Genomic DNA, 26,857 nt, shown 5'->3' with positions numbered 1-26,857 from the left:
GAAGTAATATACAACTTGCACAAGTATTAAATTCTCAAAGGTGAAAGATCAGCATCCTCCTCTGGGCATCCAGTGCGATATTACAGAAAAAAAATAGTACTGCAGACTGTAAAAATGGCTAAGTGTATTTATCGTTTTCTTCAGGCATTCAGTTTCAATTACACAGTTTTCTTCCCACCCTCCTTTCCCTGAACATTTAATTCATTTGGAATTATTAATGTTTACACTTTGATCAGTGAAAAGAGGGTCAGACCACCCTGACAGGTTACATACTACCATGCAGCTCTTCCAGGCAGGAGCTACATGCTCTCAACAAGTTGTGCTTGCAGCTAAATGCAAGTCTCTGCTTCCTAGCTCAGTGGCACAGCCAACATTTCAGACCACCTCTACTCCTTTAAAAATACTATTCTTTGACATTTCAGCAGAAGAAATACCCAGGGAGGGGAGTGGCACCAGTTTAAAGAGAGGGGTGTTTTGCCCATGACAGAAAGTGGGGGAAGGGCTCTGCCCATCCAAACCCGCTGCAGTGCTGCCCCGTCTTTGCCAAGAACAGGGACTGTAGACACGAAGGTACAAAAGCAGTTTTAAGTTGTGCACACTCAGTCAAGTGCTGTGTGAGTAAATTCCAAGGCAGTAATGTAAATACACAAATCAGAGGTCTCTAGCCTTTAGAGTGGGGCATCAGTTTATAAAGAGATACAGAGAGAAGACAAGGAAAAAATACAGTATGCATTTTTACTGAAATCTCACAAGTCATTTGTCTGGGTAGGGGAGAGAAAAGTGACATCAAGCAACTTCTCACAAGTCAGTTCTGTGGGTGGGGGAGAGAGAGTGCCTTTGGTACAGTCGTGGGAAGGGTAAGAGCGCTTCACTGTGAAACTTGGATAAAACTGACATCAAGCAACTCAGAAAAAAACTTCTAGAACCTTAGAAGCTACAGAAAACAAAATTTTAAACGAGTTACATTTATTCAGTTAAAAAATTGACAGTTAGTAATGGTCACATGAACACCAGGGAACTGTATCTACATTTCCTGACGTCAATATGAACGGCACTAGGGTTTTTGTTTGTTTTCTTTTACGTATATAAATCTAATGCCAGTTAAAAAAATACAAAACAAAACTGAAACCCAAGACACTGTGAAATCAACACTGCTTAAAAACTCAAAATTCAATCTGATATATTTGAAAATAAATATTTTTTACCTTTCTTGTTAGAAAAAGACAACTCACCAACTGCTTTCAAAGCAGTTACATCTTTAAGACCATTCCCAAAAGTGTTTCATAAATAATTACCCATTGATTGATTGTCTATTAATGCAGCATCTCTCAGATATAGCTGGGGTCTCTGTTATTAGGCCATAAAATATTTTTTTTCAGACACAGTGTTTTGTTCCCCCCCCCTTCCTTTTTATTTTAGGTACATTTTCTTTGAATATAGCATATCATGCTGGCAAAATTCATGCAGATGGCATAGCATGAAGTATCGCAGAGTTTAAAATCACCTGTTTAAAACAGACAAAAAAAAGGAAAAAGACAAGGAATGTAGTGTTAAAAATCACGGTAGTGAAAAAGCAACTACCCAGTCTCATGGACGACCAAGACAATTTCAAATGTTCTCTCACAGTTGTCTCATCTACTCTGATTTGTTTAAATATGTCTTTTTAAATCCAAATCCATTTCATTCTCTTCAATTTTTTTCCACCAGGGATAAGTAAAAAAATAAAAGGTTAATTATTAAAACTAGTCTCTTTTCCCTTTTAATCAAAATAACCATTTTCCAGCCCTCTGACTGTACACCTAATTTTAATAGTTATTTCAAATAGAGAAGCTTATGAATCTGACACGTTTGACATCTCCTGATGCCTTGACATTTAAAACACTCATAACAATACCTGGGTTAAATCTCTGAAAATATAAATGATTCTTGAATCAACTTTAACATTTGAAAAAGGCCACATCTTTACACCTTCAGAATGTTTTCACAGAATTTATAATCCTAAGGGACACTTGGAATTTTTGAGCAGGCAAATGAGCCTCCAGATGATTCTCTCTCATAGGCAACTGTGCAACTTAAAAAGCCTCCTTCCAAGGAAGCTATCATCACTAATCTCTTCCCGTGGCCATATAAAACACAAAGGCAACTGGTTTTAGAAGCCTTTTTAATCCTGCACTTTAAACCTCAAAGGATCACCATAATAAAGAAACATTTTCCAGAAATGTCTCTCTTGACAGTTTTATGTGTTATTCCACGATGTGCCCCCCTTTTTAACAGTTTCACTGACTAAAGAAATAAACTGTTTTTCAAATAGTCTTTTCAGTAAAGTGCTTGTTATTACTCAAAAAAACCCCCCAAAAAAACCCAAAAAAACAACCAAAAGAGAAAGTGCTATTTAAGTCTTAAGATAATTTCTTTTTCCTGTGAAAAAACTGCCTGATACATCTTTACTTTATTCATTTTTACATAAAGCTGAAATGAAACCTATTTCTTGTAAGGATGCGGGGTTACTAATTTTGGTGTTTGGCAGTAGGCAAGATGCCCACAGAAGGTGGTGACACACTGGAACCGTAGTGCAGAAGGTAAACCTTCTAGATGAAGTGGAAGGCATATGGAGAGCTCCTACTAGAATCCTTTCATATTTATATACAAATATAATATATATTAAATATAATATAAAAATAGCTATATTCTTTTTTCTCTCTGAAGTTATCCCAGACACTTATCTTCAAAGCCTCACCCATTGCAGACAATGTCTGTCTCCTAAATTCCGTGCAAATGCCGTCCTTTTCACTCATTATGTATCACCAGCCCATTTCTTCACAAATGCAATCCTCTCCTTAACACACTCCTTCCCTTCTGTCAGAGTAGTTCTGCAACATTTCTGCTCCAGAACCTGCAGCAGCACAGCATTCATTGTCATTCTATTTATCAGGATGTTGCAATTAAGTTTGTAGTAAATGAGTCTGGCAGAAGTAAAAGGCTGATTAAGAAAGAGGCAACAGCCTAGTCCTCTTCTCACTAAAACTCAAGGACAGTTCATCAATTGATTCAGCAACAGGGGAAGCTACAGACCTGTTAAACACACTTTTTAGTCACTACTTGTGAACAAAGCATCTCCATACTTGCGCACAATCAGGACCAAGTTCTATACATTTGCCTTTGTAAAGTTTCCCTGATTCAGGTCAGGAATTCTTCAAATGTGTGCTGTATTTTTCCAGTTCCTTAGAATTTCCCCATCTTCTATCCTTTCTCTACTAGCTGGTAGTTCTGTAATTGAATGACCTCTCTCTGAGGCTACAAAAAGCTTCTTGATCAAAGCATACATTTCTATATTCTCTTTCAGCAGCCATGCTATCCCATCATCTAATTTCTCTTTGTTTAGCCTTTTTACTGACAGACCTATAGCAGCACACCAGAGTATATGGGGAGAGGAGAATGGGAAGTTGAAATGAAGCTTCATATAAAAAGCTGCATCATTAACTGTCAGGATGGTATCTCTAATTTCTATAATCATTACTATAATAGTTTAATACACCTATTTTACCACTATTCAGTAGTTCTAACAGCACTATTAAAGCTCTCCCAGTTTTATTAGTGCTATATTTTTACTGTAATTGGTTAAAGAAATTTGTATCTAACGTATTTTCCATTAGGCAAAGAAGTGATAGCACAGACCTGTAGTCAATGCAGCTTCATATAGAAACAGGTGGAATGGAGTGGTAGGGATAGCAGAGCAAGGCAGGATTTCTTTACATAGAACTTTTACAGAAACAGGTCTCTGACAATTATCCCAGTCTGAAGAATGCCAGAAATCCCTTTAAAGAAGGGAAAGTGTTTCTTGCTATGTTTGGTATTGGCATCTGTTCCTTGCTCCAGGTTGCAATAGGCTTCTTGGAGCACAGAGCAATCTGATTCTCTTTGGTACTGTGTTTCTCACACTCTCCTTCCTTGTTCACTGCTTGGCTTTTTGGTGCCAAACATTTGCTTTATGACTGGGGAATAACAAAGGTCTAATGCTGGGACACGTGCAGAGGCAAAGGCTTGCCCCAAAACATAACCAACGGCATCGAAGGCTTGGCTAAACCGGCATTATCTCCTGCGGGTTTGGTTCATCCAGTAATACAATCAAACTGTTCCATAGTACAAAACAGACCATCACCATTTGGTTACATTCATTCAACTCCTCCTTAGTATTCAAGATTAATCCAGCTTTCTCTCCCTAGCACTAGTTTTAACTGCTTTTGCTGTTTTTTTTGGTTTTTTTTAAATTAATTATCAGATCTACCAGCATTTTTAAGTTTTCCTCTGAAGTTCTGGTTTCCACAAACTAGTACCATAAAAACCTACCAACATTTACTTAAATAGCACATATCTGTTGGAACTTTTTATTTTCTTTATAAAGTGAAGTTGCCTTCTGAAGTCTTAGTTCAGTGATAGCTCTTAAATCAATACCTGGTAGTGTTAAATGCAATCATGATCTCCCCCAAAACACAGTTTAAATGCTTCAAAAAATGATTTTTTTTTAAAAAATCAACTTATTATTCTTCCTTCTGCAAAAGGAGTCCTGTCTTTTACAGTTTGCTTTTTTTTCTTTCTTTTTTTTTTTAAAGAGTATTACCTTAAAGATCTGAGATTTTTGACACTCCTGTATTTCTGGATACTGTCTGAGGGGGAGTACCAGTCAAAAATATTCATGGTCTCAACTCAGACCACTGTTAAAATTAACACAATACAGAAATATCTATGAAGTAGATACACAAGTTTGGTTGACAATGTGCTAAGACTTCAAAATTGAAAATGGTTACAGATTCAAGACATTGTAATTCAAGATGTTCAACATTATCACCTGAATTAAAATCAAGGCACTATGGGTTTTGTTGTTGTTGTTAAAATGACCCTGAATTAGTTCTGACTAATTTTTGAAGGAGAATAAAAAGATTCCAACATGGTTTAACAAGTTACAATTCTCACCACAAAGAAAGTGGTTAAAAAGTGCCCAAAAGGTTATTAAATGTAAATATATTTTTGTGCAAATTACTTCTATAACTGAAACATTCTTGAAAATTACTGTCATTTTTTTTTAAACCTTTTACATAAATATTTCCAACTATGAACTATATCAAAAGATAGCTTTGGGGAATAAAATTCCAAACCATCCTCAAGAAAGCAGTGCAAATTCCTATTTTTCAAATAAAATGATGAATTAATTATGAAATGATGAATGATATTTATGAATCTGAATGTCCTGAACCCTGATGCATGATCACCAGTTCAAACAGCTTCATCAATAATTTAACTTCAAGCAGTCAACTAACCAACACATTGTACCTCACCAAACAGACCCTGACATCACGGACAAAGCACAAACAAGAGACTTGTGCCCACATTAAGGGTGAAAATAATGATGCATCATGTTGTAAACAAAAGGGTAGAACAGAGGAAAAACATTAGTCTGAGTATGGCGTGAGAATTTAGGGAAACATATTCAAACCTACAAATAACAGATTACATTTTCATGCATCATATAAAATATTTCGCTCTTTCTCCTTTTATGCAGACATATACACAATATTTTACAGCATCTGTACAACAGAGAACTGGATTTCACACAACATTTTCAAAATATTTACTGTCCTGTAATCATCTGAAAAAAAATTAGATGGTTTTTGGACTATATTTCTGGCATTTTTTCCTGCTAATTCAAAACAATTGCTCCATGTCCGTTTTAATACTTTAAAAATGTACAGGATTGATAAAAATACCAATATTTTCAGCATCACTCTCATTTCAGTCACATTTGGAGATTTCACCTGGACAAATTACAACATGGCAGCAAATCCTTTAAAACACAGAAACTGGGGCAACTCTCAAAGTTGGCCATGTCCCCATCACCATCTTGTGGCTTTTCTTAACAAATTCCAGAAGTTAGAAGCAGATCTCAACACCATGGTGCTAGAAAGCCTTCATACTGTTACCTCTGTAGCTTCAGTGCAACTGTTGGTGGGGCAGCCCCTGCTGGCAGTTTGCTTCAAAAAGAGGCAGCGCCCACACTACTGTGGTTGAACTTTGGAAGGATCAGTCATCTTGTCAGTTCTGTGTCGTGACAGCTGCTGCTGCTGAGACTGATGCTGCTGGTGGTGGGACTGAGTGAAAGTGCTTTGTTGTAGTGGGAAAGCAGCAGAGAGAATAAGCTGAGCCGACTGATTTCCATGAAGTAACCTGGATGTCTAAAACACGAAAATAGAAAAAAATATTTTTCCTGCTGCACTGAGAAACAGGGGCCTAGCTACTTTTTAACTTTTCATAACGGTTCAATAAAAATAAACTTCAGATTTGGCCAGTTAAGCTGAGCAAACAATGCAGAGATTTGTTCATACTAATACATTTAAGCAGCTGTAATTGGTCTTTGTAATTTCTGTGGTAATAGGTAAGAACACATGGCAATTTGCCTTTATTTCAAACCACTAAAGCCTAGCAGGGTGTAAGAAATCTATTTGAGTAAGTGCAGGTAGCTGTCATTACAGTCAAATGAAAAAATAGAGCATGATTTGGCACAGATCACATTTATTCCCCACAGACAAAAAGCACAGTCAAAGAAAATGGTGCATTTGCAGACCCAAACAACCCCTTTGAAGGAGACTTACTATTGGAAATGATACTTAGTTTTAACAGAATTTTTTTTTTTGTTCTAAGAAGAAAAGTTACTGAAGAAAAACAATGAAGGATGGGTACAAATGCACTAGGATGTCTCAATCCTGAAATGTTCTGCAGCAGAAAGTAAAGTACATCAACTGCTCCACATACAGAATCAGACTGTAAGATGCCCCAGTAAACAGAGGCAGGAAAAAACACTTTTGTCCTTTTTGAAGAGTATTTGCTTCACCTCAAATTCTAGCACTTTAATAGTTTATATTAAAATACTAGACTTTTGCTTAGACTAGGAGCAGACCTTTTGAGATCTTCATATTTCACATATCTGTTTCATCAGAATTAAGTCAAAGTTGTATAAACTTTTAAATTTAGAAACAGATACACATACACTATGAATCTACTAAACAGACTCTCTAATATTCTAGCCACTACCACATCTCCTTCACCAACTCCAGATGCTGGATGACCCATGTACCAGTAATTAATTGGAATCAACAAATGGCAACAGATTTCCCCATCAGTTCCTTTTATCTTCTGGTTCTTTTAGAGATTTCCTATTTCTAAACTCCTTGGGTTTTGTCTTCCTTCTCTTTTGACCCCTTTTCTTCCTCCACTAAAACAAGGTTCTTACCTACTCTCTGCTTACAAAGTTACTTGTTGCTAAGCCTCCCCTGTAGCCTAGACAGAATTTCATGCCTTGAAATGAATGCCTCCTATGTTATTGGGACATGTCTTGCTTTGGGTTGTGTGCTGCTTTCCAGACCAACCATCATCTCTCATACCTTACTGCATTAACATGTAAAATTAATGAAAGAAAATGTTAACTGTTTTAAAGGGAACATCTGGGTTTTCATTCCACAGTCAATTAAGAGCAGCAATTCAAAGGGAAAAAGATGTAAGATAGATGCATGGAGTAACACTGCAGGAAAGACCACTTCTCCTTTAATTAGAGAACAGCTACAGAATAAACTTACCTCATGCATCAGGCTTATTCACAGGTTACTATTTTAAGTGCTTTGTTTTCAGGTAAAGCACCCCTGGAAAACCTAGCAATGCTGAAAGTGCCAGGACTTGGAAGAATTTGTAGACAGCTCTACGTTCATTACCTGTAGGAACTGCTGGGGGTGCTGGGTCAGCTGTGACTGAGCTGGCTGTTGCACTGTGGTGAGCTGCTGCTGATGGTCCTGCTGCTGACTTTGCTGCTGCTGCTGCTGCTGCTGTTGCTGTGTTATTGACAAAGTCTGTGTCTGCTGCTGCTGGGCAGCAAAAGTGGGGTAAGCTGTCACCACCTGTCCCATAAACATAGTACTTGGTACCATTACTGCTCCACATGCTACTGGGGCCGTGACAAGTTTTGTTACAAGCTGCTGACCTTGAGAAAATCTGTTAATAGAAAAAGACATTTGGAGTCCCTTCAGGAAAAAAAAATATATATGAAGCACCACATACACTTGAGACAGGCAGATTTCTCAAAGTCATATTGTGCTATAACAACATGGGAAGCCTGCAAACATGTTACTTTGGGCAGTTTAGTTTCAAGGGTTGTATCCATTCAGTTGAAACACAGATCACAAGATCTTTTTAATGTTACTTTAGTTCCCTTTGGATATGGTGCAGCTGCATCAACATTATAAAAAGTCATTTTAAATATAGGTCTTGAAGATTTACCTGATTTGTCTGTCCTGTGTAAAAGTGGTTACTGCAGCAGCATTCTGGTTGTTGTTCTGTGGTAAGCTAGAGGGAACCTGCACCACACTTCCTGCTGTTGGCTGAGAAATCACCATAGTGTTGTACAAAGGTGCCGAGACTGTGTTCTGTGACTGACTTGCAAGAGAAGACTGTTGATTATGTCCACTAAGTACATTTTGTTGATTATGCTGAAAAGAAAATTTGAGATAGTAAGTTGAAGATAGCCAGATACTACAGCTGTTCTCCTCACTGTCACTGCCCACACTTCAAAACTACCAGTGTTTCTTTTCTATTCAAATGAATTCTTAATTCAAAGTACACAGGTATTTCTATTGACTGAGGATTTAGAGGTTGGACTGGACCTTGGACATCTGAGTCTCTTACATTAACTTCTTTTCCTGTTCAGGTTATTTTTTTCCCTGAATTTTTCAGCTACTTGCATATTGTTTGTTCAAAATGATAATTTTTCTCCTTTAGTATCTCTGTGCCCAACTTAAGACTAAAACATGTACATAGTGTCAAGAATTTCTTACTTGAAAGTTTGGAACTAGCCTACTGCTGAGATGGTAAATGCATCATTAGTCTGCCTCTTCACAAATCTCAAAAAGAAAGTATGGAATGTGGAAAAGGGTACAGAGAAGGATGACAAAATGGTCAAACCCACTGAAGTGTTCAGCATGAAGAACCAGCTTCTGTGGGGATACATGCTGTTGAGTGTTATTCCTCTGCTAAATTGTTAAGGTTAAGTTTATGGTATACCTTAAGAGCTGTTTCTTTGTTACGTTATAAAGTTTAATGTATAAGTTGAGTGCTGTTAAGCTTTTAGGCCATGTTCCTTTTTATCTTTGCCCTTGCTGTCCTTTTGTCACATGCACCAAAACACAGACACTCCCCTAGATAGCTCTCAGTTCACTTCTGTTTCGATTGCCTGGATTTTGCTTGGTTTTGTTGTTGTTTGTTTTTTCTTCTTGTGCCTTAACTGTTCTGTAAGTAGCAGAGAGAATCTTGCCAACAAACTTTGTTGTGCTGCCACTTAAAAAAGGCTTTTGCTGATACCCTTGCCGATGATCTTTTAAGCAATCTCAAACACTCATTCATAACAGGGGAATGTCAGGGAAGCTGATGTGTTTCAGCTGGGGTTTTCAGCAAATATTCTATCCAGCAAAATCAGCAATAGAATTTTACCTGTGTTGCAGTACTCTGCAAAGGCTGCTGCTGTATCATGTGTGGAGTACTCATGTGGCCTGTATTCATCCCACTTTGAGTCTGATTAGCCTGAACAACTTGACCTTGCATGTTTATTGGCGTAAGCTGCTGAACAGTTGAAGAATTTCCAGAAGGAAGCTGCACAGAACCAAAGTTGAGTCCAGAAGCTGACTGCTGCAAGAACATCTTAAAAAATTCCACAAGTTATAGGGTCAGTATTCAGAGGTTCAACTCTAACTGGTAAGAATCAGAATCCTGATTTCTAGACTTCTAAACATTAACATTCAATATTTGTTCTTAAAGAAAAAGCACCATTTAGAGACTAACCAGTAATGCAGGTCTACAACTATCTAAAGACAAAGCTTATTTGAGATGACACTTGTATTTGTAGGACCTTCCACAGTAACACTAAATCAGATGAAGAAAATCTCTGAATTAGTAGATCTCAGGCATAGCACCAAGAATGTACAGTAATTTTATAATTATAAGCCGCACCATTTTGACTAAAATTTTGGTCCGAACCCGAAGTGCAGCTTATAATCAGGTGCGGTTTATAATCGTGAAATTACTCCTGACAATAAGGAAATCATAATGTTTATACTGAACTTTCCAATGTAATAAACAGAACTCAGCACAAAATTATTAGGTTCTTTAGAAGAAGTTAGGCCCAAGCCTACAACAAGGCAAAATGTGCAGCACTGAAGTATTTTCTCTAGTTTTCACATTTCTGAACAAGGTCTCTCCACACTGCTTGGGAAGGAAAGCTGTGAATCTCTCCTTTTGAGACACAGATAAGGCAACTGCCTTATACTGCTGGCATGTTTACACTAGACATCACACAACACTGAAAATGGCACACGCCAGAAACTCCTACTCTTCCAACAGAACTTAAGCAACATACTCAATACTTCCAGGAAGTATTTTTCTACTCTTTAGTCACAATGCAGACAATCCAGTAACTCCTTCCAGTTTATCATGCAAAGTAGAGCCATTCAGCCTGATAGGACAGTTTAAGAAACAAAGAAACATGAATTTAACATTCTCAGAGCTAAAACAGAAAAACAGATGTTCATCTTGCAGATTTTGGATTAATATTCTAATGGCTGCAATACTTTGTGAGAATTAATAACCACTCCATCCTTTCAACATTCAATTAGGTTAAGTCATAAACTAGGCTTGGCATGCTCAACACTGGGGCATTTCCAGATACATTCAGAAGCAAAACATCAGCTTCAGATACTATGGATTTTAGACATATTAGGCCCACATGGCAGCTGACAGGGAATATGGAGGATCATGTTGTGGAATTAGGTACTCAAGACACATTTCAGATACCTAAATTCTCTACAGACGAAACCTGTTAAGTGATACACTAACTCACCTGGAGTCCTTGACCATGAACAATTTGAAGCTGCTCTTGAATCTTACGCAACTCTTCCTGCTGCCGATGAATATTTGCCTCTATCATGCGTGTTCTTTGCTCTAGCTGGTCCTTTAGATGTTGCATAGCTCCTAACTGAGCTGAAAACTGAAACACAGGCTGTAGTGCAATGAATAAATTAAAAGCTGAGCAAAAATGACATTTTGTTTACAAGAGATAAGTACAGTCCTCCACAGAAGCAAAGAAATCAAGCATTGCTCTTTAAATTACTAATAAACTATAATCTGAGGACCAATTCATGAGCACGAAAACATGACAAAATCAACATTTAATTGATGCATGAGAAATGGTGAACTAAAAGAATCCATTGCACAAGAAATTGACTGGTGTCCAAATCACATATATATATGTATGTTGTGTGTGTGTGTAACCTTAGTAATTTACACGGCACTGTGGATGTTAAAGCTATCTCATATTAAAAATTAGAATTGTGCCAATTTAGAAAAAAAGATTCACCCAGAGCTAAAACATACAAATAACTTGGGAATACCCTCAGTCAAAAAAGCTGAAGGCTGAGCCCACAGAGAAACTATTTGCCAATTCTTATCTTCCTCAGACATTTGCTACAGGCCCCAAGTCAGTATGACCTTCTGATACTTATATCCTGTTCTAATTACACAGAAGCATTTCACAGACCAAGAAGCCTTGTGTTATAAGTAAATGCCTGAAAGCTACCAGCAGAATTGATGGATTTTTTTTAATTCATGCCCTAAAATATCTCAGCTTTAACAGTTTTTTATATCTATGGTGCTAACGCACAAGGTTGAAAACTACATCCACACAAATAACAGGAAGAAAAAAATAAAGGAAAAGCGTCAAATTACAGAATTTGCTCATTTCAAGACAATAATCTGGCACCAAAGGACTCAATTTCTAACAGAGAAATTAACATTATATTCAGAATATAGAAGCAGAGAATTGTTTAAGATGACCCTTAAAATCATCAAGGATAACCACTAACCTATCACTGCCAAGTCCAACACCAAACCATGTCTCTAAATGCTACATTTACATGGCTTTTAAATACCCTCAAGGATGGTGACTCCACCACTCCCCGGTCAGCCTGTGCCCAAATTTTTCCTAATACACAGTCTAAACCTTCCCTGGTGCAACTCAAGACCATTTCCTCTCACTCTGTCCCTGTCACCTGAGAAAAGAGACAGACACTCTCCTCGATACAACCTCCTTTCAGGGAGTCTCCCCCGAGCCTTTTCTACAGGCTAAACTACCCCAGCTCCCTCAGCCACTCCATGTCTGATTCACCAGCTCCTGACCCTTCACCAGCTCCATTGCCCTTCTCTGGACTTGCTCCAGCACCTCAATGTCTTTCTTGCACTGAGGGGTTTAAAACTGGACACAGCACTTGAGACGTGGCCTCCTCAGTGCTGAATACAGGGGGACCCTGCCATGGTTCTGCTGGCCACACTAATGCTGATACAGGCCAGGATGCCATTGGCCTTCGTGGCCACCTGGACACACACTGGCTCATGTTCAGCTGCTGCTGAGCAGCACCCCAAAGTCCTTTCCCGCTGGGCAACTTTCCAGCCACTCTTCCAGCCTGAAGTGCTGCAGGGGGTTGTTGTGACCCAAGTTCAGGACCTCACACTTGGCCTTGTCGAACCTCAGCGCATCAATCCAGCCAGTCCAGATCCCCCTGCAGAGCCTTCCTGCCCTCCAGCAGATCACCCAACTGTGTGTCATCTGCAAACTCACTCATGGGGACCTCAATCCCTTTGTCATCAATATCATCAATATATTATCAACAAATATATTAAACAGGACTGGGCCCAGTACCGAGTCCTGTGACCAGCTGCCAGCTGGATGTAACTCCAATCACCATCACTCTCTGGGTCTGGCCATCCAAACTGTTTTTCACTCAGTGAACAGTGCATCCACCCAAGCCACAGGCAGCCCATTACTCCAGGAGAATGTTGTTCTCTAGGAGAACGAGACTGCTAAAAAATAATAAACAATAAATGGACTTAATCTGTACCTGAGTCATTCCGGACTGGAGCTGTAAAGTTGCAGGTTGAGATATTGCTGGCTGTGTTACTGGTTGTCCAAGAGACTGTGAGCTTAAAGACTAGGATTAAAAAAATTGTTTCATAATCATAAGAAAATGAACTTTATACTTGACATGAAGTATTTCTTTAAAGTGTCAAATCCAAAACAGCATCATATGAACATATAATAGAAACTAGTAAATTGTTTCCTGAAATATCTAACCTTAATTATTAGAGAATTAAGAAAACAAGAGCAATTTATTATCTACATAATATATACATGATTTTTTCCACTGCTAAAAATATATATTGGCAGTAGGTATAAAACAGAAATTACAACAAGTATTTTAGAACTCTTAATTGTATTAAGGGAACAAGTTTTTCAACAAGTTTTGAAGTTGACACCTTTGATTTATTCTTAAACTAACGATTTTTAGAAATACATATTTTAATAAGCATTCTGTTTATGAACTGAATGTATTAGTTCAACAGGAAAATAAGCACCAAGTACATGAAAAATGACAATTTCTCATACTAGGAAGATTTTGGAAAGAATATGGAAGTATCCGCTAATATTCTTAGTCATAAATCTGTATGAGTTCTTTATAGGGACACATACAGCATTACATTGGCAATTTTACATATATCTAGATAGGTGTGTGTATCCAGAATCACAGAAAGAAGTTCTGTGTAAGTGAAAGCAGACATTCATTCACATTCTTGCAAATCCTAATGACAAAACCTAAATGCATACATGCTTAATTATTGTATTCCTTTAAAATCTCCTATACCAAAGTTGCACACTGATGATGCAATTCTAAGAGACATATTCCAAGAGAAACTCTTACAGTTTAAATTGTGTTTTTAGAAGAAGTAAAACAAAGCTTATATGGATTCAATAATAGCTTTTAAAGGTGAACTACACTGTTTAAGTACATTTTTCTCTGCAGTTACCTGACTGCTCAGAGATGATCTTCTTTGCGCAGTCTTTTCATGACCTGATAAGCCTTGCCTTGGAGGAGTGCTAGTGTCCACTGTCATTTTAGTTGGTGTTGCTGGCAATGTTGAGAGTTAGAACAGAAAGAAACATTTAATTGTTATCTCAATTCTGCACTGCAATAATCTAATTACAAGAGGTTTTTAATGAATAAAAAAGCTGTTAAGGCTTTTTTCCCCCCTCTATCCACCAATCTGATTGGTGATAGAGTGCAATCTGATGGATTGAAATAGGGTGTACTAGTGTCTGATACTGTACTCCTAGAAATGAGTCTTTTTCAGAGTAGTCTGCAGACCTCTGAGCCTTTCAAAAAGGGTATTTTCACTTGCACACGTCTCATAACATGATTATTAACTGCCATTTATGCATTTAATTAAATTAAGTAGAGAAAGCCTTCATTAGGAAGGCAATTCTATTTGCAATGATTGATGCTTACATGAATGATCCGATACTGCAGTATGTGAAGATTTTCTTGAACTCCTGGAGGAAGCAGAAGGTGTGGGACTGGTATCAAACCTTTCCAGTGCTTCTTTGAGACTCACTGTGTTTATGTGATTGTCAGACCCAGAGTCCTGACTCTGAAGAGACACACATAAACAACAATTATTTATCTAATCCAGCACACAATGTATATGTTAGAAAATATCGCAGACCTTACACAGGTGAGCATGCAGAAGTAGTGGTCTGTTTGATGGCTGTAAGCTGTTTCCATTTGAGGCTTTTATCCTTGAAAACCAAAGTTATATAAGCCTGGAAATCAAAATGCATGCAGACATAGGCCACAAACTGACTCCTGAGCGGCCCTCATTTTGTAGCCACTCAATTCACTCTGAACTACAGTGCAATGAGTGAACTGCTTATTCTTTAGAGAAAGAAGGAGTTCATTCCACTAGGAGCACCAACAGATGAAACTTGTGAAAACACCAAAGGAAAACATTTCTGAACTGTCAGATCAACACGACAGATCATCTCCACAAGCTGATAAGACAAATTGAGCTTCCAAGGACATTAATTCAAAATGAACTTTGTATACTTTTAAGAAGTGGGAGAGAGTCACACAATTAAACAGTTCCTACTTTCCTATTGTTAACTCCTTATTGGTGTGTTGACCTTGATTTTTCAGATTATGAGTACTTCCAGTAAGGGAGACCATTTATTTAGGAATCTAACGCTCCAGAAATCAGATATTAATAAAAACTTACGGGTGCTACCATGTTATAACTACTTGCACATTAATTCCTAAAAAGAGAAGAGTACAGTTAAACACTCTTTCTAGACTTCTTTGATTATTTTCAATAGTCACATTATTTAGAGATCAAATCATTACTTTATTTGGGGACAAGTGGGACAAAACACTTTTTGCTGATGTATATTTGCTTGCGCATTATATTTAGTATGTGAAGATGTAAAAAAAAATTATATAAAACACTCACTTTATCTGCTGATATCTCTGGAAGAGATTCTTCAATACCAAGTTCTCGTCGTCTTTCTGCTCTAACTTCTGCATAACTAGAAGAACAAACCAAGGATGAGTACTATATCATAGGATGATTTTAAAAATGAACCTCAAAGACTAAACTCCTCAAACCACCTTGTTTACAAACTATCCCAGAAGTTTTCCAGTGATTCTTCACACTGCCATAATTTCTCTACCTCCAAAACACCATCAAGGTAGCTCCCATACCAGTAGGACTACATTAAAAAGTAACCTACCTTACAACAGTGTGCGTACAGACAATAAACTCTGGCCTGGAATTCCACTGGTGATACGTGATATAGTAATGAGTTTGCAGCCAAATCCACTGTTGTCCCTTTGTAAGGAATCTGTAGTAACATGACTTCCCTTTCCCATATTGCATTACTACAAAGATGAAGAATAAAGTTTACTGTCTTGCCAGGTTGTAAATACTCCAATTAGATAGAAAGAATATTATTTCCCAGGTTCATATAGCCCAAACCCATGTCTAAATCCAGTATTAAGATAATTTCCAATTTTTGCACTTATTAAACACTATAAAGCCTTTTAAATGCCATTGGAAGAACTGGAAAAGTATTAATCATAGAGCTGTGCACTCCAATTTACCACAATGAAACCCCAGAATTGTAAGATAAAGTTATCTGTTCATAGTTTTGTATCAAAAGAAAAAGAGATACAGAACAGCAGTATAATAATGTCAAACAAATAGAAGTAAAAAAACTCAAAATATCACAAAATTTCACCAGAACAGTTGTATAATTTAACAAACTTGCTAGTTTTAGTGACTTAATTGTACTCACAATGCTCATGACATTTTGCGAGATTATCTAGATCATCCACATGATAATAATCATAGCCTGATGTTCCCAAAACTTCAAATGGAAGATAACCTATTATTGGAGGTGCCCTAATTAATAAAGAAATCAATGTCATTTTATTTTCACAACATGAAAGAATCTCAAACAAACCAGAATTAATTACATAAGCTTTCTTGTTTACAGTATGTGCTCCCAAAAAATTAAACCCAACACAAGCTATGAGTAGTTAATGCAGATTAGTGAACTCCAAATACTACAGCCACCACTGTGATTCAGCTGCTGTTGCTACTACACAGAAAGAACTGCACCTGTGATCCAAGAATAGGAACTTCCATTCTAAGCTGTGTCTAGACGTGAACTCTTCGTTGGGTTCTTCAACAGTGCACATTTCCTAAAAAGGAAAAAACCAAAAATCTCTTAAAACTGCTCTATTCTAGTACCTAAACTCTTTCAAAATTCAGACCTACCTAAAGTTAGTAGACAATTCCACCATAGTTATGTTATTTTAGACAGTTTCATTGGCTTGGCTTGTTTAAGACGCACAGTACTGAAGTAGAATCTAATCTCAACTGTGTCAAGGTGATGCTCAATTGATTTAAATGGACTAACCATGTCGTGAGATTAAACTCAAACTCATTATCTAGAGACACAGTAGCACAAGCAGAAATCCATAGTTTCTGCAGTTACGCTTTTAAATTGTAACACACAAAAGAAGAGGTGAAACGCCCACCACACAGTCTGATTACAGTGTGTTTATAATGGGTAAAACCCAACATTAGTGAGATGGTCACTTGTTTAAGTCTGAGTTTAGGAATATAGTTCTTCCCTTTAGTGAACACAAAGTATTCTAAACCTCTTTGAGTGCACAGACATGCACTGCAAATAACACACTATTCTTATGTTTAGAACACATGAAAAGTAAGAAAATGGCTGTATTTCCATTACAACAAAACCTTAAGGTATTCTGCACGTAATTCTAAATGCATTCCACTCAAATGTGTTCCGAGCATATCAGTCAACTTCTACTGTCCCCTTTGAGAACAGTAAAGATGCCCCACTGAGTATTGTGTCTCGTGCAGAGACAGCCACAACACCATGCACCCCAAGCCAGCCAATTCTTTTGCAAACTCCTCTAGTACTGCCTTACAGGAAGGAAGATAGGTGATGGAATACATGCATACAAATACACCCCTCAGAAAATTATATTAAAATTAGAGATAAGTAAATCTTTCTTTCTTGGAGACCTGCACACATTTGTCATTTGTAGGAGCTTGCAATGATATTCCCAGTGCCAGGAACACATCGGAATCCACTGCTGATCAGCTACAAGAGTTTCCTGAAAACTGCAATGCAGAAACTGCTGCTACACTGGCAGAATACTCACAACAAGTGTGGGCAGATGAGCATACTTCTGCCCTGTAAATATTTGTAACTAAAGTAGTCCTGCAGAAAAATACAGTAGAAGACCAACAGAGGGACTGACCACCTTTATGTTCATTCTTTCAGGTTATTAGCCAAAGAGTTTACAGTAATTTCCTGACTATAAGGCGCACCCTTTTGACTAAAATTTTCCCCGGAACTCGGAAGTGTGCCTTATAGTCCGGTGCGCCTTATCGGATGGACAAAGTTAAAAAAATTTGCCAACCCGGAAGTGAGAGTTGCGAGCCGCAGGGGGAGCCAGCAGGGTCATGGTTGCCAGGTGGAGGCGGGGCAGAGTGGCGGCAGGCACGCCCCAGCCCCGTGGAGGCAGAGCCGCCCCTCCAGAGGCACGCCCGGCCCCGTGCAGGCGGCATGGCCCCTACACAGGCACCCCCCGGCCCCATGGAGGTAGCACGGAGGGGCGGCGGCCATAGACTGGCCCCGCCTGATGTAGGCAAGCCTGGGGGCCCGTGGTGCCCCTCCTGCCGGGTGGAGGCGGGCCCGGGGGCCCATGGCTGCTGGGTTGAGTCGGGGCCTCAGCCAGCAACCGTGCGGAGGGAGCTGGGGGCGGAGCCTCGCTGCAAAAAAAAGTGCGCCCTATAGTCCGGTGCACCTTATCTGAGCTACAAAGTTTCGAATTTTGCCAACTCCCAGGGGGGTGCACCTTATAGTCCGGTGCGCCTTATGGTCGTGAAATTACTGTAATTGGATACTTCACAGTTTTTTTTACTAGAACTACGTTTTCTTTCTATGAAAGGAAAAAGTGACCATACCTAGGGCAATGTTTTTTGCTCACCTTCATCACTGTAAAATCCAAAGAAAATGACTCAAGAAAATTATTAAATGACGGATGAATTAGATGGAGGCAATGAACTAAACAACCCTGGGCACAAATTTATGATTCTTGACGTGAAATCCAGCTAGCAAGACTTAAGCTTCAAACCCAAAACTACCCCTAGAATCCAAAGCTCATGTACTTTTCTAAAATTACAGCATTTAATAAAGCACCACTCAAAGTAAGAGAAATGACAGAGCAAGAGTATATCCTTGAGATATACTTTTGATTTGTTGTTTCTTTTGATCTAATTATTTTGGCACAAGTCAAAATAAAAGTAAAAATCACTGAAGTGCAGGCAGTACAATCACAGTAAAAACTTCATGGTTAGAGAAGAAATGGTAGTAGGTTAGTATCCAATTACTCAATGCATTTATATTAATGATTTGCAGATATTCCACTGTAAAATACCCCTGGGCAGAAGCCAGCTTGTTCAACAAGGCGTCTTGTTGAAGTTGTCAACAAGGCATCTAGAAAAGAAAGGACTTTCGTTTGCAACAAAAAGATTTCTGGTAGAATCCTTTCGGTTGGATTGATCCTGCCTTCTAGATAGGATGCAATCATCAACTAGCCAAAATGCAAGACAAATGTTCAAAAGAACATGTACCAAATGTAATGTAATTACAGAATCTAAAACCAAATGCTGACACTAGGGAACAAATATTTGTGACATGTTTTGTTGCAAAAGTGGTAGGGTCATATGCATAAAATAAAAAACATGAACTGTAAAGGTGCAAAAAGCATTGCATATCCTGAGAAATTACATTTGAGGATGAAAAAAAGAGCTGAAAGAGCTTAATTGAGAGATGAGCAGGAGGATTCTACCTTAAGTAAGTCAAGCACTAAAACACAAATTTCCTTACTGGCTGCATCACACATTTGTTAGTGAAGTTACTGGGATGGTAAAATTCTTGACATATACAGTAACTTCACGACTATAAGGCACACCCTTTTGACTAAAATTTTCCCCCGAAACCAGAAGTGCACCTTATAATACGGTGTGACTTATCTGATGTACAAAGTCGCAAAATTTGCCAACCCGGAAGTGCGAGCCGCGAGGGGGCGTGGCCCCGCAGCAGGGCTGGGCTGTGAGGGGAGAGGTGTCCCGCGGGGCTGTGCCTGGCTGTGAGTGTGGAGTTGGCCCCACAGCAGCATCAGGATGTGAGGGGAGAGGGGCTCCGTGGGGCGGGCCTGCCAGCATCGGGGCAGCCGCCGCGCAGGGGGAGCCCGCCAGCATCAGCGCAGCCGCCGCGCGGGGTGGGAAAGCCGCTGGAATCAGGGCAGTGGCGGCGCGGGGCGAGCCCGCCGGCATGGGGGCACCTGGAGTGCCAGGGAACTCCCGGAGCAGCGGGGCCCCGGGGACACCGCACGGAGCGGCAGCGGGCATTTTCCGGCCCCGGGAACGCCGCACGGAGCAGCGGCGGGCATGCCCCGGCCCCGCCACTGCATGGCTGCCAGGCTGGGGCAGGGCCTTGGCCAGCAACCCCGCGGGGGGAGCTGGGGGCGGAGCCTCGCTAAAAAAAAAAAAAAAAGTGCGCCTTATGGTCGTGAAATTACTGTACATGATTTGCTTAAGTCTAGTTAGTGCTAGCCTCAATAATAATAGAGGGTATCACAAGCATAAACATGTATTGCCAGATTAAGTCTTTAATACAACTCTTCTTCAAAAGACTTCTCAAATAAATAGCATCAATTGAAAGTCTCGAGAGGATGTTAAAATTTTTGTAACATGGAAGCTTCCTTAGGCACTCAGGGCTCAGAGGTTCAAGTACAGGAGTGAAATGTTGGCCAGAGTATAATCTGCAAGGCTTTAGCTGGCAGGAGACTGAGACACTTGAAGATCCTAAATGAATGTCTCTCAGCTTCCAGAAATAGGAAACATAGTTGTTTTACTATGAACTGTCAGACTTTAAATAACAAAAGCAAGTGCAAATGTCAGGTTGGTCTTTTTTCACAATTATTTCATGAAGCAAAAATCCCACATATAACATCTCTACCAACTGCAGGCATAACAGGAAGAATATTTTTTAGACCTGCATGGGAAGAAAAGTGTCAGATGAAAGATTCCCATAGCTTCAGAAAAAATAAATTTCCTCTGGCGTGGACTCTGGAGACACAAAATTCCTATTTAGCCTGACAGAACTGAAAAAGTTGGTATGATTTCTCCACAGGTTCCCTACTATGCTTTAGAAGTGAAAAGTACATAAACCACATCTTCAGGTGCTACCTACCACCAACAGTCTTCAGCTTAATACATCAGTGCTTTAAACTTAAGAGGCAAAATGTTTACATGTTCAGAGTTCTTGTACTACAGACATTAACATTGGGCCACATACATCTTATGGCATTACTTTACAGCTGAACTGCAAAAACAATCGTTAGATAGCAGACTATCCTGAATCTTGATTCATATATATGTGTGAAATATATAATCAAAATCACAATCACAGACTACACTGTACTGTATTCTGAATATTTATTTTGACTAGTTTTGGAGAGAAACAGGATTATACTTGCTGAACTACAACTATCATATGCATTCAATTCCAAACTTGGAAAGGCACCCTATCATTGTACATTAGCAGCTAAGCAAAATGTTGGGTGTAAACTAAATAACTGCATTGAAACAAAAAATTTCTATAACCTCAAACCCAGCTCTTCATTACTGACAAGTAATGAAAAACTTTCATTAAGCCCTCCGAGATTTACTTCTGTGTCAAATGGCAAAAAGATGATCAGCAACAAAAAAATTCACATCCAAGTTTCAAATAAAATCAATAATTTCTCCAGTGAAAGTGGAATACTGATGTAATCTTTCACATTGCTTACATTCATCTTGCTAAATTATATTCCTGTGGACTTCTTTGAAATTAATTTCTTGCAAATTTCTCTTTTATATTACTATTTTAAATTAGTGTTCACCATAACTTTGTCTGTTACTTCACGTAAAACAGCCTATTTGAACTAAGAAAAAGACACAGTTTAATATCACAGAATTCCTTATGGTTTTCATTAATATTTTAAATATTGCGTGCATGTTCTCTGAAGTTTTCCCATACAGAGTCCATTTAAGAATGATATAAAAGTGATTTCATTTGTACATACCTTGATAAATTGAGGTGTAGCTAATCTAACTGTGGCTACAAAGCAAACTTTCTCTTCATATGAAGGCCGGTGTGATCTCTGAATAGTTCCTTCAAAACCATTGTGCGCTGAGTTGGGAACTGAGGGCAGACAGAGGACATGACAACACAGATGACAATGTAAGTATGGAGGAAAATTGCAGTAACAGCAGAAGACAAGTGGCCTGATATTTATCTGTTGTTTGCCTGTAACTTAACAGGTATTAAGAAAAATGCTACATATCTATACTTATATGTGCAGAAATAGTACCACAATAGTAGGAGTAGTTACATAGTAGTTATGGGAACATAACCATCAAATAACTTTCTTAAAAAACTAAAACTACAGTTAATATATTATTACTGACAAAGCATTTTAAAGAAACTAGTAACAGTTCCAATCCTTGCTAACTGGTAAAAATGACTGGATTACATTTAATTCAAAAGTATCTTTAAATTTAATCTTTTGTATCAGGTTTTGCTAACTTCTTCTTTTAAACTCTGAGGTAAGTATTTACTTTCTAGACTTCCATCACATTTAAGCAACACATGCTGAAGACATACTGAGTAACAGAAGAATCAAAGGCATAGTTATGGAAGTGAAAGAATCAGGATACTGAGATGAGAACAAATTCCACTTAATGAATCACAGAAATGGAATCAAAAGGAGGCAAAGGATGGACTAGACCTCAAAACAGATTAACCTTCTCTTTCATTTCCAGCAGTTACCAAATTTAGTTTATATTTAGTAAGGTCTAGAGATGGTGATTTCAAAACACTTTGAGGCTTTTTGAAGCCTGACTGGTTTTAATTCAGCTCTAGATTAGAACTCCTACTGAAGTTCCTTCATGCAATTACATCTTACAGCTCCTTGCTCTTTCCATTAGAAAGAAAACTGGAAGCTTTTTTCATTTTTATCTTAGTTCTTGTCCTTTGTTCTTCAGAGTTGATCTTGCCTTGTAAGTTAGATTTATGAACTACTCATGCTTTTGTTACTCTACTCTGAACTCTCCAATTTCTTTACTTCTGACAAATATGTGCCAAAAACTGGATGAGGACATGCAAGTGCTACTAAGAAGTGCAGTAGAATTATTTCATGTGATTTGGACTATATTTTAGAAAGACTTTTGCATTTTCCCAGCTTGGTGGCTGGTCAAGGTGATTTGGTCTTGTTCAGTTTAAATTCCACAGTAACTCCTTTTCCTAAAGGACTGCTATGTAGCTGGCTGTAACCACCCCTGTTCATATAGTTTAATATTCCTAAATGTAGTAACTTGCTTTTTTTTTTCCCTTAGTCCATTTTTCTGGGTTTTTAGCCCAAAATAACTTATTTTCTAGATGTGGGTATGAATTCTTCTCTTGTTTTTAGTGGATTATTTCATAACTGCAAACTAAATTCCATTGTTCATAACATCAATGAAAACACTGATCACATCCAGAAGTTGTCCATTCAAATGCACATTGATGTCCAACACTGATAAGCTTTTCAATCAGTTTCTGCAGCCACTCTCCAGCAATTTCAATTAACATGTGCTTCCCCTGCATATTTGTGAGAACAGAACATGATAACAAAAACATCTTTTAAAAATCCGTAATTTATTTGTGCTTTTTCCTCTTATCCACACAGTGTGTTACCAAAAGGTAGAGGAAGCTGAACTGATTTGATGCTCTCGCTACCTGAAAAATCCACAGTGATTGCCATTCAATTCCCTGCTAGCCTCCTGAAGCTCATATATAGTTTAATTATTTGTTCCAGAGTATTTCCAAATACTGAATTGAAACCAGTTTTCCAACTCCTCATTCCAAGACAAGCATGATATTTGGCCTTTTCAGGACTGTTTCTTGTCTTTCCTATAATATTATATCACTGCATTTGCATTAAGACTCAACCTCTTCCCATTTTGTGAGAGAAATACTGATACCAGATAAAAAACCCCACAGATTTATTTACAACATACTGGTTCTTTCATAATATTTTTGAGTGAGCTTTCTAAGAATCTACTACTGATCACACTGCAGAACTCACTTGGACAAATAAACAGGCTTCTCAAGTAAATAGTAAGCACAGCCTGGCCGAAGAGATTAGAGATGCAGATGCAGGAAGAATATTATATATAGCTAATAATTATACAAATAATTGTAACGGAAGGGAGTAGGAACTCAGTGTGGAAAACTGTACAGTCCACCCAATCATGTGAGTGGCAACTCCTGTCAAGTGAAAGCACAGATCTGAAATTGGGGGAATAGCCACATTTTCCTTCCCAGTTGCCTGTGTAATGAGAACTGCAGGTACTCAGTACCACTAATCTTCAAGTTAGTCACCTGATAAATATGGTTTATGCTGAACTAAATTCACATGCTTTATTTTAAAGCACTTGCTTAAATTTCTCTTACACTCTTTGAAACCATGTTTTACAAAATACTAGTTTTCTTTAATTGAAAGCATTAAGCATAATTACATTTTGCATTCAAATACACAGATATGTAATATGTAATACCTCATACTGCATTTTCTTCTTTTCCATTACACCAATACAGAAGTGATAAAACTGCTTCAAGATCTTCTGAAAGCCTGATTTTAGTTCATCTACATTTTGCACCATGGTCCCAAGCAAGTTTAGCTGTGGAGCAGCCTAGGTATTCCGTTGCAACACTGCTGAAATTACTCACCGTGATTCAAACACTTGAAATTTCCTATAAACTTTACATATTCATACGTAGGTTGCTCTTTTGGATCTATTGTTCCTCGCAGCATATGGCAACAGAATTCTAGCTGATTTTTTGCTAGGAAAAAAAAATAAACAAAGTAATAAGCTATATACTTGATGAAGTACACAGGCAATATGAAACGGAAAGCAGGAATAATGAAGCTGAATACATATTGAGGTACTGTAAGTGTAGTGATGACAGCTGGCTACAGAGATGCCTTGGAGTGGCTACCTAGAACAGAGGCTAGACAAGATTAAGAGAATAAAGTAGATATTTATTAAAGGCCTTCAAACAGGTACACAGTGGGCATTCAGAACCCTCCCAGGGGCTATACCCAAGATGGACAATGGTCATGAGTTCTTCAGACAAATATGTTTGGTCCATTAACATATCAGGGGTTAATCCTCCAATTACAGCTTGGGGTAATGAAATTATATACCCCCAGTTTGTTTCCTCCCCCAATTCACTTTTGTTTATACTTTTCAGGGTCTGATGCTCTACGGTGTCCTGGAATCTCAGGCCTAGAGGGATTGTTTAGTCTGACCAAAATGTGAAGACAGTTAACTTACACTTTAGCTGGAGTTTAGAGTTATGCACTAATGCAGTAGAGGATTTGAAAAACGCAATGGCTAAAATCTTAAGGCATCAACAGCATCTGCTTTTAACCAGTGTGACAGTAACTAACCTAAAGAACATCTTTAGATTTTGTGCACAAAGGGTTTGAATATTAGTAAAACAAAAACCTCTGAGAACTAGAGCTGTATTAAAGAAAATGCCCTGAACTTAAGTTCACTAAAACACATGCTCCCAAACTCCATTAGGCTGCTATTATTTACATTTATATTATATTATTATTTATACTGCTAAAACTGTCTAAATAGAAGCTCTATAAACAATACAAACATTTCTAATACACAGGGAAGTTACAGACTGAAAGGCAATGTAATTTTGAAAATTCTACTTTAGAGCAGGGTTGACACAAAGTAACACTTCTGTTCTTCAGGGCTGAAGTATATGCCTCTGCTGGAAAAACTGATGTATAATTCCAAGTAGATTGTTTTAATACAACTACTGCACTGGTTTTATCTGGGATAGGGTAATTTTCTCCACAGTAGCTCACATGATGCTCTGTTTTGGATTAGAACAGTGCTGCTAAGACAGGGATGTGTCCATTATTGCTCAGCAGCACTTACACAGTGCAAAGGCCTTCTCTTTATCTCACTCTGCCCCGCTGGTGAGGAGGCTGGGGGCGCACATGCAGCTGGGAGGGGACACTGCAGGGTGAGATGAACTAAGGGATATCCCATACTGTGCTCAGCAATATAAGCTGGGGAAAGGAAGAAGAGGGAGACATCTGGATTTATGGCATTTGTCTTACCAAGTAATCATCATACATGACATAGCCCTACTTTCCTAGAGACGGCTGAACAACTGCCTTCCGACCAGAGAGACCAAACTAGTTCCTTATTTTGCTTTGCTTGTGCAGACAGCTTTTGATTTCACCTGTTAATCTGCCTTTATCACAACCCACAAGTTTGCTCACTTCTAGTCTTCTGATTCTTTGCCCATCCAACTGAGAGGAGTGAGTGGCTGTGTGGGGCTGAGCTGCCTACAGGGGTTAGCTCAAAATAACTACTTACATTTTAAGTATTCCGGTGTCAAGGAATCACTTTCCAGCAGATGAGAAGACAATATTTTATAAATTTCTGAATGTTCCCCCTCTGGGATAAAATTAAATACACTCTGATCCACAAGATCAGACTGAAAGAGAAAGATTTAATACGCATTAATTTAAGATGTACAATGTCACAAAGCCTACTATTTTAATTCAAAACAATTCCACAGTTCATTACTGGCTCAACAAAGCCACCTGCTGGAATACATATTAATATTTTGCAAGAAAACCTCACTCTGACATGCCTGCCCCATGGAGAGTGGTAAATTAATTCCTTGCTTTGATTCGCTTGCATACACGTCTTTTGCTTTACCTATCAAACTGTCCTTACCTCAACCCATGAGTTTTCTCACTTTTACCCTTCCAATTGCCTCCCCCATCCCACTGAGGGGTGATGAGTGAGTTGCTAGGTGAGGATGAGTTGCCAGTTACCATATTTTATAATCAGTTCCATAGCTGTGTACACAAAACTGTGATCAACAGAGATGGATATTCAGCAAAACTGAACAAGTGTCTATATGCATAAATGCATTTGGTTAAGTATTCAAAAAAAGAGGAATCATAAAATGTATGTTTAGAATTCATAAATCACACCTATAAGCCAAGAACAAATGTGGCTCTGAGAACCTGGCAAATTCTACTAAAAGAAAAAATAAAAATCACAATTATCTGCATATTTAAAAAAAATTCTCAGACTGTTATCAGGCATGCCTTAAGAGAACTGATTTTGTCTCTTACCACAGTAAGACAACTAGCCTCTAAAGAGAGTTTGTCCTTCTCTTCTGGAAAAGCACTCAATTTAACGCATCAATTGT

General features: G+C 38.3%; 1 protein-coding gene across 5 annotated transcripts in view; it reads right to left on the bottom strand.

Annotated features, from left to right (window-relative positions):
* Positions 1-566: 566 nt before the first annotated feature.
* The window catches only part of CLOCK (clock circadian regulator), a 69,805-nt gene continuing 43,514 nt past the window's right edge, over positions 567-26,857 (bottom strand). For 3 of the 5 annotated variants that reach the window (XM_033060000.2, XM_033060002.2, XM_033060001.2), the window contains 15 exons: positions 26,008-26,128; positions 24,329-24,442; positions 21,642-21,760; positions 16,591-16,673; positions 16,265-16,371; positions 15,701-15,848; positions 15,421-15,496; positions 14,424-14,565; positions 13,945-14,045; positions 12,981-13,070; positions 10,928-11,086; positions 9,526-9,732; positions 8,320-8,528; positions 7,758-8,034; positions 567-6,227 (listed from right to left, as the gene is read on the bottom strand). In XM_033060000.2, the coding sequence (XP_032915891.1) occupies positions 6,051-6,227; positions 7,758-8,034; positions 8,320-8,528; positions 9,526-9,732; positions 10,928-11,086; positions 12,981-13,070; positions 13,945-14,045; positions 14,424-14,565; positions 15,421-15,496; positions 15,701-15,848; positions 16,265-16,371; positions 16,591-16,673; positions 21,642-21,760; positions 24,329-24,442; positions 26,008-26,128 (2,130 nt within the window). In that variant the 3' untranslated portion in view covers positions 567-6,050. The remainder of the gene's footprint in view (positions 6,228-7,757; positions 8,035-8,319; positions 8,529-9,525; positions 9,733-10,927; positions 11,087-12,980; positions 13,071-13,944; positions 14,046-14,423; positions 14,566-15,420; positions 15,497-15,700; positions 15,849-16,264; positions 16,372-16,590; positions 16,674-21,641; positions 21,761-24,328; positions 24,443-26,007; positions 26,129-26,857) is intronic. The other 2 variants (XM_033060004.2, XM_033060003.2) reach the window with 2 other exon arrangements.

This window comes from Catharus ustulatus, chromosome 5, assembly GCF_009819885.2.
Source record: "Catharus ustulatus isolate bCatUst1 chromosome 5, bCatUst1.pri.v2, whole genome shotgun sequence".
NCBI lineage: Eukaryota > Metazoa > Chordata > Aves > Passeriformes > Turdidae > Catharus > Catharus ustulatus.
Note: the sequence above shows the minus strand (reverse complement) of the source record. Positions and strands in the feature narration are given on the sequence as shown.